Raw genomic sequence first — 14100 nt, 5'->3', positions numbered from 1 at the left:
GTTTTACTGTACATTACTATTCAAGTGAATTTAAGTTTTTACTTTCAGCTTTTTATTATAATGGTATTAGGGACCGAGCTCTCTTCATGCTTGTTAAATATTTTTAAATGCTACAGTGATATTTTATTGTAATAATTAAGTTTTATATGCATTAAAAAGTCTGATAAATTTGTTGTAAAGCTTTATATTGAAGTTTTTGTTGCATTTAAATTGTTATTTTAAGGTCTGTAAGTTAGGTCTATATCTTTTATCAAACAAGAAGAAAATATAGTAATTGAATTTCTGTGAACTGAAAGTGTAACAGATGCACAAAGACATCACATCAGACTTACAGCAAGTATGACAACAATGGTGTTTAAAACAACCAAACAATGTTACTGCTGAAGAACTATATATGAAAAGCATGTACCAGTCTACATTAATAACCATCGAAAACAGAAAAAATCATGAATATTCTCAAAAACGGATAGTCATCAGTGAAGTGAATAATCATATATTTGCTTATGAAATCATTTACAATACTTTAAACTTTCAGTAATAGATAAGTTTTCCAATTTGCAGACAAGCAATGGAGTTTGGGATGAATTCTGTGAAATCCTTAAAATATTTTTGAATCAACAGGCAGTGAAAAAAAGTGATGCTGATGGATTTACAAGAAGCATTCTGTAAACATAAAACGAAAATGATAACAAGCAGATAACTTACAAAATGCTTGGTATTATGCTGCTATAGGTGCAATGTTAGTCATTGATAATCAGTGATTCATTTGTAAATGCTAACAACTGCTATCACTTCAAGGCAGCTCCTGCACTCATACTGAGGGCAAATGTAAAAAAAAAAAAAAACACTCCAGAAAATACAAAAATTTTCTCAATTCAGTGTGAACTTTCTTCTGTAGTCTATCCTGAGTTCCGGTTACTCAAAAGGAGTTATAAATGCAGTCACTTTGCAAATAATCAAAAGGATAAGGAGAATAATACAATGTCTTGTACCCTAAATTAAAGATTCCAAGAAATTATATTCTTGGTTTCATCCTTTATTCGAGTGTAAGCAAACAAAGTTTGCGCATGAAATCACTTCACGACTGGCCTACTTATATGTAAAGGCTAATGATATATCAAATACCTTTGTATCTTATAATGCAATGCACATATCCTTACAAACATGTAAAATGCTATGTATTATGGGATATTAAGGCAATTGAAAGTTTTTTTTACTCAGTTATACTATAAGGAGCTCAGTCACGAAGTGACTTCATGTGCAAGCTTTGTTTGCTTATACCTGGATAAAGGATGAAACCAAGAATATAATTTCCTGGCAACTTTAATTTATAGTATAAAACAACTTTCAATATCTATCTCTAATCCAGAGTATTTTAGTAATAATGTGACACCTTTTGGCTACTTGTATATGGAAATATGACTTCCGCATTACTTCAACCTTAGTATCACTTGAGTGATCTTGGCAGTTGAGTAGGTTTTTGTTTCGTTCAGTACAGACGTGTTTCTCAGCGCTTTTCATAGTTATTACAGCAGTGATTAAAGTTTTTGAGATTTAATACTGATGACAAGTTCACAGTTCCTTTCAACATTAAAATAGTGATTGTTTGATGTTTCTCCTGTAGCGTCAACAGTGTGCTCGATCAACAGAGCAGGTAAGACTTTTATTTTCATCTTCAAAAAAAATTTTTTTTTCAGGCCCTCTCCTGTTCCCCGCCCTGTGCAGCACTTGGTGGTTGAAGAGACAAGGCAGGTCCTGCCCCCACTTCAAGTCTAGATTTAATTATGGATTCACCATATGAGGATCTCCCTTTCAAAGAACTTGTAGCTATTTTTCGGCACATTGGTAACATTTTACACACGAAATGGCCAGGAAAGGTTGAAGTCCATCAGATTATGGAGGTCGAGACAGAAGACCCTCAAACCTCCGAACTTTCTCATAACCTTACACATGACAGTGTCACTTCCTCCGCTACAACAACTGATGTAGATTCTAATGATTACCAGGAGGTTAGCAGAAAGAAGAGAAAGAAAGAGTCTCTTGGTGCAGAACCTGAATTTGCACCTCAAATGGACACATCAGCACTATCTGGTGCAAGAACAGAGACAGATATATTGACACAGCCCAAAGAGAGGATTCCACCAGTAATCTTGAGATCTAAGGAAAAATGGTCGTTGCTTGCAGAGACGATGAAGAACAATAACATCAAGTTCTCATCAGCCAAAAACACAGCTGATGGAGTCCGCATACAGCCCGAAGGAACAACGGACTACCGCCAGCTCACCAGACTTATGGATGATCAGAAATTCCCATATCATACATACCAACTGAAAAGTGAAAAAAACCTTAAGGTAGTCATCAGAGGTTTCATAGAAAACATAACATCAGAAGAGATTGCTACTGACCTCAGATCACAAGGCTTGGAGCCGATCAAGATTTCTCGCATGTATCGAGCAGACAAGCCCCATGCCTCTGGTCTTAGTGGAGATCAGTAAAGATCAGAGAGAAATTTACGATCTTAGAATAGTCTGCAACTTGGTCATCAAGACCAAGCAACTGAGAAGAAAGGCATCGGATGGTCAATGCCATCGCTGCCAAATATTTGGGCATGCGCAAATGTTATGCAGAGCAGATTACAAGTGTGTAAAGTGTGGTGGCAACCATCCCTCACACACTTGTGTCAAGCCAAAGACCACACCTGCTAAATGTGTGAACTGCAGTGGCCCACATCCTGCCAATTACAAGGGTTGTTCTCTCCACCCATCCAACCTTCAAAAGCCTAGACAGGAGTTAGTCCAGCCCACTCAGAAAAAGATCGTGAGATCTGTGCCTGAAATCAAAGCGCAAAAAGTTACACCAGATAAATCTTATGGTTCTGTGGTTTCCTCACATAATACCGAGGTACTCCCTGCAACTAGCAGTCAAAACTCCTCAGCAATTCTCGCTGCCTCACTAGGGGAGATGCTAATGGCCTTCAGCAAAACAAATCCAAGCCAGGCCGACACCAACAAATTCCTTAGGAATACTCAAGTGATCTTCTCCATGATTAATGACTAATCCGGCTTCAACGTCAAATTCTATGCAGATAGTATTCTGGAATGCAAATGGTCTAAACAACAAAATTTTGGAATTACAGGAACTTACAGATCATTTACAAATTGATATTCTCCTCATTAATGAGACTCACCTATGTCCCTGCGATAATCCCAAACTCAGAAACTACTCGTTACTTAGAAATGACAGACTTAATGCCAGAGGTGGAGGCACTGCCATCTTTGTCAGAAGAAACATCTGCTATAATGAGATTAAGAAGACTAATACATCTAACCTCGAGGAGACAGGCATAGAAATTCATACCAACAATGCAGGCAGCTTAAAGATTTATTCTGTATACAACCCCCCCTGCCAAACCTCTTCCCCCTTTGATCTCTCTCAGCCTACTAAATACAAATGAAGCAATAATTGTAGCAGGAGATCTCAATTCCAAGCATCCTTTATGGAACAGCAAGAGTTTTAACAACAACGGAATGATCCTCTACAATTTTGCCTTGAAGAGAAATATTGTTATTGCAGGCCCAATCGAGCCAACACATTACAGAGCAATTGGCAGACCTGATGTTTTGGATATTGCTATATTTAACAAAATTTCTCATCAATTCCAACTTCAAGTGGTTGACGAACTCAGCTCAGATCACAATCCAGTACTTTCAAGTTTAGGAGAGGAGCCTGAGCTCATTCCCAGCCAATCCCACACTAACTTTGCAAAATTCAAGGAGGCTAAAATGAACACTATCATAAACTCAGTACCTACTATCTCCTCCTGTGAAGAAATTGACGTGGCAGTCACCAATCTTGAATGTAAAATACACTCTGGCTTATCCGCAGCTTGTTCTATTTCCACCCCAGCTCAAGTAAACTTACTTCCTGAAGAAATCCGTGCTCTGATCAGGAACAAAAATAAACTCAGACGCCGCTATCACAACATGCTATCTCCTAAAGACCGTCGAGAACTAAATAGAGCGTCCAACCTAGTCCGTTATGCATTAAAAGATCACAGGAACCAGCAATGGGAAAGAAAACTCTGTTCTCTCAAAACTGAAGATAATTCTCTGTGGAAATTGACGAAAGCTCTCCATACAGATCGCTCTAACATCCAGCCCATTCACGGAGAAAGAGGTCTTGTTTACAGAGATAATGAAAAAGCAGAAGCTTTCGCTGACGCTCTTCAACTTCAGTGCCGTCCTAATTATGCGCATGTGGATCTGGTCTTCATAGAGAAAATACACTGTCGAGTACGCTCCGTGCTTCGGCAACCTTGTAGCCGTGAAAATATTTGTCCCACCTAAAGAGGTCTATTCAATCATTAGGAAGCTTAAAAACAAAAAAGCCCTGGTCCAGATGAAATTACCAACAAAACAATTAAAGCCCTCCCACACAAAGCTGTCATGCATTTAGTAGCCATTATTAATGCAGTGCTGATATATTCCTTATTCTCAAGCCTGGTAAGGCACCTCAAATTCCACAGAGCTATAGACTTATCAGTCTTTTATCCTGTCTGGGAAAAATCGCAGAAAGAGTCATTCTCAACCGACTTAATGAGGAGGTGAATAAAAACAACATAATTCTGAAAGAACAATTTGGTTTCCGTACCGGACATAGCACTACACAGCAAATTCACAGACTGACTGAATTCATCACTACAGGCTTTAACTGGAAACAACACACAGGAGCTATCTTTTTAGATGTTGCAAAAGCTTTCGATAAGGTGTAGTACAAAGGTCTCACTATAAATTAATTTCAGCCAACATCCCTCTTTACCTTACTAAAATTATTGACTCCTTTCTAAAGGACCGTAAAATCCAGGTCAAGTTGCGCAGAATTCGATCCTCACTGAAAAAAATTACTGCTGGAGTCCCTCAAGGCTCGCTGCTCTCACCGCTGTTTTTTAACATCTTTGTTTCTGATGTTCCTAGCACATCACTAACCACTATAGCTAATTATGCGGATGATATGGCAATTCTTAGCAGATCTCTCAGGCTGAATATAGCTACGCAGCGCTTATGAACTGCAGCAACAAATTTGGAGGACTGGTTCAGATAATGGAGAATATCTGTAAATGCCGATAAAAGCACTGCCATTTTCTTCACAAGAAGACAAGCATCTCACTTTGGAGAAGTTAAACTTTTTAACACAGCCATCCCATGGAGATCTAGCACCAAATATCTAGACATTCAACTTGATAACCATTTAAACTTTAACTCTCACATAGTTTATGCATGCAAAAAAGCAAACTCTGCAATTGTGCAACTCTATTCTCTCCTCAATCGAAGAAGTCAAGTCAGCACTGAAAACAAACTACGGATCTACAAAACAATTATCAGACCATCGTTAGCTTATGGATCGCCGGCCTGGGGGCCACACTTCACCCACCAACATCAAAAAGTTACAAGTTATTCAAAACAAGTGCCTCCGTATGATTTTCAACGCTCTGTGGTTTGTCAGAAATGCTCTCTTACATCGTGATGCCGATATTCCAGATATTCCCACGTTTCTCCATAATAGTGCCACTGCTTATTTTGCAAAAGCAGCTGTTCATCCCAATCAACTCATTCAAGAGTCATCTAACTATGACGAACACGATAGGTGGAAACATAAGCGCCCGAAAGCAGCTCTGCTCATCGGTTCAGGTGCCTCCATACAGCCCTAAATAGGGTGAGCCAGGTGCTCGCTAACCTTTAATATAAGACTATTTCATAGCGATGAAGGGATCGGAGTCCATGGGACTGATATCCATCAAGCCACATCAGTTATCAGTTATCTTAGTATCACTTCTGAGTCTTGCTCCCACTGATGAAACCACAAAGGTCTCATTAGTGGGAGAGTGGGTATTAGCCCTTCCCATAATACTGCGCATTATATCTTAGATCTACAGTCTCACAAGGCTGGATTCACAGCATGGTGCTGATACAGATACAGGGGTCATGTGAAAAGACACAGCAGGTCCACAGATGTTGTTTTAGCATGTAAAATTGTTCAAAGAGAGCTAAAACAGACATTGTTAAATTATTTTAATTAAATCAGAATGATTGTCTATCCACGCCAAAATTTCGAGAAATCTAAAGCCATTGTATTAATTTATTGTTAATATGCAGACATAGGGGGGGGGAATAGGTATTATCCCATATATCACCTAAAACAGTAATTGAAAAACAAACTCTAGAACAAGTAACATATTTTCAATATTTAGAATGCGATATATCATTTGATATAGATAATGATGTAGATAAGCTATGCTGTTTTCAAGTAAACTATGGTACTATAAGAAAAACAACAAAAGGCAAAACTAGAAGAGAAATTAAGTGAAAATTTTATCAAGGTATAGCAATACCAACAATATTGTATAGTTCAGAAAGTTGGTTTTCATTTCAACTGCCCATAACAGAATACAAGCAGCTGAAATGAAACTGTTTAGAGCAGTTAAAGAATGTACAAGAATGGACAGAATACAAAATGATGAAACAAGGGAAAAATTATAATTATGTACAATAAATTATGAAATAAAAGAACCCCAAAAAAATTAGAGAGAACATGTACAACAAATCAAATAGGGAAAACTATCAAAGGAAGTAATAAAATATAAACCTGAAGGGAAAAGAAATACAGGACAACCTAGGAAGAGAATGAAGATATAGTCCCTAAGATGCAGAAAAAGACATCTATATCTTGAAAGAGGAAGATACACAATACAAAAATTACAGTTTAACTTGTATGATGAATGTTATCTATCTGGTGCAAAGTACTTGACTTGAAAGGTTTATCCACATGTTATATGTCCTACCTTGTTGGAATGCTTCTTATACCAACAGTGAGAATGACCTATTATTTTCATTTCAAAATATCTTTTGATTTCTAGGGTGAAGGGACCACATATACAGTTTCTTATATAATGGACAGTGAATTTCCTTAAGGATATCATTATGATTATAGCACTTTTGTGAGGACTATTCAGAAGTTTGTTATAGTGAATGGATAATAATGTTTTCTTGAATGAGAGTCAACTGTATCATCAATGAAACTATTTTGTATTTTTATGGTCTACTATATCATAGATCTTGTTTAGAGTATGTCTCAAAAAAAAAAAGAAAAGTAGTTTATTTTCTATATAAACAGTTCAATTTCCTAGTGGGTTAAGTGCCCATCTATCTGCTTCATTCCATCTGTCTTAGTTCTTTGGAACAGCCACCCTCACACTATTTTTCCTCATAAATACAGCCTCCAGCCCTTTATGTTCACATAATAATACTAGTGTACTATTTGTTTTGCAACTTCTTGTGAATGGGGGCTGATAAAAAAGAAAGGTACCATAATTGTGATGTTTTAATTAATTTTTTTAATGCTGGTAATGTCTGTAAGATAAAATTATTAGATTAGATTAAATTAAGCAGAAAATGTTAATAGTACAATAATTATTGTTTATCGTCCAGAGTCATTTGTTCATTAACTCAGTTGATTAACTGAGTAATACTACATTACTAAGTTAATCAACTAAATCAAAATAATAACATGCCAGTGTATATATAAAAGCATCAAATTCAGATAATTAACCAAATGAGCCAATTAATTAGACAATTTCATTAACTGATTTCAGTCTAATGGAATAGTTCCTGCAGAATGAATAAAGTTTCCCATTCAAAGTTTAAGCTTTAAACAGAAAAAACTATTTCTTAATTCCAACATGGTGCAAATCCTTCAGAAGCTTATTACTCACCTTGATATTATTTTATTAAGTGGATAGTTTTGCAGATTCCTTGGTATATATTCACAAAATATACATTATCAAGATATGTTAAGCAAATAAATGTTTGCGATACTAGATTTAATACATTTTTATAGTTCGAATGGACATACTAAGTATTTTATGAAATGTGGAAAATATAATGAATAGCTTACAGAAAACAAAACTATTTTCATATTCATTTTTGTTTTTTCTTTGTCAAGGCAAGTCATCATTTCTTCAAGTATGGAAATATCATTTCCAAGAAAGGGAATAACTTTTAATACTGCAGTTTCCATATATGATTTTTATGAAATCATTAGACTGGTACATTTCTAATTTCCATTAATTATTACCACAACTGAACATGAGCCATTTCTGGGTTATGTTTTATAGATATTTAATTTTGTCTTGCAACTAATACTTCCATTAAATATAATATTATTAAAATAAAAACTGAGATTACATAAATTTTAGTGCAACCAAATTTCATCAATGTGCATAGATAGTTTATTTCTTCAGACACTTTTTTTTTTTAAACTAGCAATGTGAACAGTGCTCTCAGCCAACCTGAAGATTTAGGTGATATAAAGTATTTTTAAATAAATTATACCATTTCTGGATAAATTTATGAATTTTTCTCCATCTCAATACCTAGCCATTAAATTATCATCAACATGGCATTTCATACACACATATATATATATATTTTAAAGAATAAATATTTAATGACTTGAACTGAGATAAAATATGAAGTTTTAATGAAAATGATACAACTAGTTTCAGCCTTTTTACAGCCTTCTTCAGGTATCCACTAAAGGTAGAACACAGTAATAAAAATTGAAGTTACAAAAACTGAGAATTACAGGAAAAAAATGCAATACATAATTGACACAAAAACATTGTATTTTTCAAGTTGTTCTATCTAACGTGCTATTGTTTGTTGCATGCGAGCTTGCAAGTTCTTGTGAATGCCAGCACTGAACAACTGCAGCATGGCTATCAGGGATGTTAACTCAAATTGCTGTTCAAATGTTCAGGATTTAGGAGGATTTCCCTGGACTCCACGATTTTCCTTTCAAACTCATCACTGCAACAGAAAATGTTTTTGGATCTATCCCAGCAAACTGAGTGACTCTTGAGATCATCATGAGGATTGTTTGAGAAAAGAACATGACTGGATAGGGCAGATGCATGTGATCTTTTATAGGAGATGTCTCTCTTATGCTCCTCAATACGAAGTTCAACAGATTTGTTAGTCTGTCCAAAATAAGGAATATTACAATCGCACCATAACTTGTAAACACCTGGATATTTCAGGTTGTGATGAATAGGCTTCGGGTGGCTTATAAGAGAACGGACTTTAGGGAGTGTAGTGAAAAACGTCCTGATCACCTTTCTCTTATCTTTAAGAAAAATCGATATTCTGAAAAAACGATTAAGAAATTTCTTCTGGATCCTCCGAGGCAGTGTACTACAGAAACTATTGATTTTAAAGGTAGCATCTCAATACCTTACATTAGTTCAGTCTCCAATAAATTGGCTAAAGTCCTTAAAAAATACAACATCAGGACGTTTTTCACTACACTCCCTAAAGTCCATTCTCTTATAAGCAATCCGAAGCCTATTCATCACAACCTGAAATATCCAGGTGTTTACAAGTTATGGTGCGATTGTAATATTCCTTATTTTGGACAGACTAACAAATCTGTTGAACTTCGTATTGAGGAGCATAAGAGAGACATCTCCTATAAAAGATCACATGCATCCCTTATCCAGTCATGTTCTTTTCTCAAACAATCCTCATGATGATCTCAAGAGTCACTCAGTTTGCTGGGATAGATCCAAAAACATTTTCCGTTGCAGTGATGAGTTTGAAAAGAAAATCGTGGAGTCTAGGGAAATCCTCCTAAATCCTGAACATTTGAACAGCAATTTGAGTTTCAACATCCCTGATAGTCATGCTGCAGTTGTTCCATACTGGCGTTCACGAGAACTTGCAAGCTCGCATGCAACAAACAAAAGCGCGTTAGATAGAACAACTTGAAAAATATACGTTTTTGTGTCAATTATGTATTGCATTTTTTGCCTGTAATTTTCAGTTTTTTGTAAACTTCAATTTTTATTACTGTGTTCTACCTTTAGTGGATACCCGAAGAAGGCTGTAAAATGGCTGAAACTAGTTGTATCATTTTCATTAAAACTTCATTTTTATCTCGGTTTAAGTCATTAAATATTTATTTTTTAAATATACAATTACAACCGAGTAGAAGCTCAGGAACACACACACACACACACACACACACACACACACACACACACACACACACACACACACACACACACACACACACACACACACACACACACACACACACTGGGGGGGGGGGGGCTCTGCCCCCCCCCCCCCCCCCCCAAGTTTCGGGCTGGTAAGCTGGTTCTCCTTCTATTCTGATGGCTCGAGACATGAGACAACAATGTGTTTGTCTCATGAAGGCAAACACATTGTTGAATGTTTCAAAACAATGAAGAGACAAAAAACATGACATAAAAACGTTTCAAATTTCGGCTTATCTTTCTATATATATAGAATAGATATATTTAAACACTTACCTCCTCATCTATTTCATCTTGTGCTAAAATTGCTTGTAAAAATTGCCGTCGTTCTGTTCCTGTTGATTTCTGATCAAACATTCCTGCCTGTATGACCTTCTCATCAAGATTTAGTTTATATTTTGCAGCTGCCAAAATTCTTTCTTCTACTGAATTTACAGTTACCAGTCTTAATACACGAACTTCATTTTGTTGACCAATACGGTGGGCCCTGTCCTGGGCTTGTAAGTCCTATATGAAAAACATGGACTGCATCAAGGATTATTTTTAATAAGTCAAGCAATCATTGTATATAATTCCCAAAGTATGTTAACAACATGACACATACACAGAGTGACATATATAGTTATCTCTTGCTACAGAAAACACTACAGAAACTTCTGCTCCTTAACATTGAAGCTATACAAAAGGAAATTCCCTATAGTAAAAACTATAGCAAAAACTGAAAAATTCAAGTTTTTGTTGTTTTGTTTTTTACACAGAACAGCATCTCAGAACATGAGCATGAGGGATTCTTTAGTAATACATTATATATGAAATAAAATAAACACATAATACATTATACAAGCAAATATGGGTTTTTTAACAAAAGTAAACAGAACTGCTATACATAGCCCATAACAATGAAAACCAAGTTATCATCTTATATCAAGTCTGTTCATTGTTCATCAAGAATGAATATCACTCACAGAAACCTTAGATATGCCAATCTTTAATACATCATGTTGTGGAATGCAAAAATTCCAGTTAATTGTATATGCCAACAAGTATCTATTGTTAAACCAATTTTCACCCACTGATTCTGTTCCAGATTTGATATGATAAAGGGCTCTTCTCATTTATCTGATAGATTTAACAAAAACTCTCTGTGTACAAAAGCACTGGAAGTGTATGAAACTAGTAAAGAAGTGAACAAGTGATAAAATTTTATATTAGGGTTGTTTTTTTTATACTGGAATTCTCAAGAATTTCAACATAACCACTGGAATCTCAGGAGCTCAAATATGATTTCATATAAAAACTGAACAGTGGTTACAGTTCAAAGGACTCTATATTGAGATTCCAGTATTTAAGTATTTGTATATAAACTGGTCCATCTTAATACTACCCATAACTATAACCTATCTGACCATCACTCTCCAGTTATCCAAATCTGGCATACACAAGATGTATAGCAGTTATTCTCTTGTAATGTATATTTTTATATTTCCCTTTCATGTTATGTAGTCGATGAAGTCTTCTGAGAAGACAAAACTAGTTGTGCATCCAAACAATAAATACTTTTTCTATTTTGGTAACTCTTGGCTTCTAGTCTTTAAATTTCTTGAATTATGTCATATAGCCAAGTACATCCATTGCATCAAATTTCTAGTCTTTATGGCAAAGCAACCTACAAAGTATCAGAGATTTATAAAAGATTTTACAGAGAATTGTACTAAATATCAACAGGTTTAAATGTTGTAGGTTCCATGATCATCATCAAATTCCTGCAATGTACCCTCAAGGTGTACAGGATATGATAGTACTACATGAAAAATTTACATCATTACTAACTTCCTATCTACAATTTTCCTCCAAATCAGTCTGTTACTTGTCAAGACTCCAACATTATCAGATCTTATATTTCTATCTTCTAAGGCACTTTTTTACTTTATCAATACACCTATATCTTGGTCTTCCTCTGGGTCATTTTCCTGCCAACCTGGCAGAGAACACTTGTTTTGGTAATCTTTCCTCGCCCATTCTGTTTAAGTGACCATATCACCTGAGATCACCTCTGCTAATGAATTCCTGGATGCTGACAAGTTCAAAGAATTTCTAATATCCTCGTTTTTGATATGCTATTGCCATTGATGCCATCTGTTTGTGTCCCTAATCTTTCTCAGGACTCTCATATCTGCTGTCTCTAGTCTTTGGTCAAATGTTTTACTTCTGACCCAGCTCTCAGTTCCATAAGTTAAAACTGGTTTGAAAACTGTCTTGTATACTAATTTAGTGTTCTGACTAATTTCTCTCTTATTCCATATGAATTTATTCAATTGACTACCTACCATGCCAGCTTTTTTGATTCTGTTGTCTATTTCCATATTTAATTTACCATCTTCACTAAAAATTGTGCCTAAGTAGCTGAAATGTTTTACTTCTTCCACAGGTTCTCCATTCACAATGCAGTTGACATTTTCAATGCTTCTGCCTATTTTCATTGTCTTTGTCTTGTTATTGCTGACCTTCATAACATATCTATTAAAACAGTTATTCAATTTACTCAGGGAATCTAGCAGACTTGTAGCGGATTTATTTAGAAGTATAACATTGTTCGCATAAAGCAAAGAGTTGAGACATTAACATTTCCAATTTTGATATCAGGTTTAATACCACTTTCCTTCATAATGTGATCCATATAAATAATAAATAACAGAGGAGATAATGTACATCCTTGTCTGACACCAGATTTAACATCAAACTATCTTCCTGTACTTCCTTCAATTCTAACTGCTGACTCACAACTCAAACAAAGACTAAGTATTGCTTGATATAGTGCCCCATCGACACCATATAACTGTAGCGTTTTGAATAGCTTCTCTCTTGGCACCTTGTCATATGCCTTTTCCAGATCCACAAAACTTAAAGACAGATCTTTGTTATATTACCATGATTTCTCAACTATTTGTCGTAGAGTCAAGATCTGATCCTGACAGCCTCTATTTGGACTGAATCCAGTTTTTTCTTCACCAAGCTTTTCTTCTGTTGTATTGATTTTTCTTTATATTACGTATTTTTTTGTCTAATACATCAATACAAGTAAGAACCCTTTTCAGATATCACGTGGTACCTCTGGATAACAAAGGAATTGCCCCAGGGTCGAGCCAATGCCAGTGTATCAGAATTTCTGAGATCAACCTCTCGTAAAGCTCTAAGAAATTTATATTAATATTGCCGCACCACTCAGAGCTTAATACAGTTGCATTAAGCTTCTGAAGATTTGGGAACCACTCATCACCAGAGGTCCCACCTTACATTCCAGGCCACCTACTATAGCCCTTAGAGGGTGCTCCACCTAGATAGGACTTTAGTGTCACCCATGTGGTTGGGCTTAGTATTATATGTTATTTGTGTGCAAGTTACGTCAAGAGGCGATCCCCAAAATGTACTCAAGTGATACCTTATCTTTGCAGACGTGGCCAAAACTCCTACTCCCTAATTTCCCGCTCAGGTTCGTGTAAAATTTTTGCAAGAGGTGCATAGGATTCCAAATTACAGACAAGCTTGTTTGAATTCTAAAAGCAAAGGTTTATTGAACACTACGTAAATGTACAGAATATGATATTACAATTCTTATTCTAAGAAGGTTAATGACAATTAGGTTATACATAAAATACTCTAACTGGACACAATTATTACTCAAATTGATTATTCTATGTTATCACTATCAATTCAATCAGTCATCATGTTGGAGGCTTAATGGTTTTTTTTACAACACTCAAAAAGAATTAAAAGAATTTAATACTTCCTATATTTGGCCCTAGTCACTAGGACATCTACGGGGATTACAAAAACAATTAATGTAACATGCACACAAATAACATATAATACTAAGCCCAACCACATGGGTGACACTAAAGTCCTATCTAGGTGGAGCACCCTCTAAGGGCTATAGTAGGTGGCCTGGAATGTAAGGTGGGACCTCTGGTGATGAGTGGTTCCCAAATCTT

The 14100-nt window shown here is 35.7% G+C and overlaps 1 protein-coding gene across 6 annotated transcripts in view; it reads right to left on the bottom strand.

Annotated features, from left to right (window-relative positions):
• brm (ATP-dependent helicase brm) overlaps positions 1 to 14100 on the bottom strand; it is a 677861-nt gene that overhangs the window by 210903 nt on the left and 452858 nt on the right. For all 6 annotated transcript variants that reach the window (XM_090410652.1, XM_090410651.1, XM_090410655.1 and 3 more), the window contains one exon: positions 10388 to 10618. In XM_090410652.1, coding sequence (XP_090266778.1) covers positions 10388 to 10618 — 231 coding nt within the window. The remainder of the gene's footprint in view (positions 1 to 10387; positions 10619 to 14100) is intronic.

This window comes from Typopeltis vanoorti, chromosome 20 (genome assembly GCF_054136105.1).
Source record: "Typopeltis vanoorti isolate ZY-2024b chromosome 20, IOZ_Tvanoo_1.0, whole genome shotgun sequence".
NCBI classification, from domain to species: Eukaryota; Metazoa; Arthropoda; class Arachnida; order Uropygi; family Thelyphonidae; genus Typopeltis; species Typopeltis vanoorti.
Note: the sequence above shows the minus strand (reverse complement) of the source record. Positions and strands in the feature narration are given on the sequence as shown.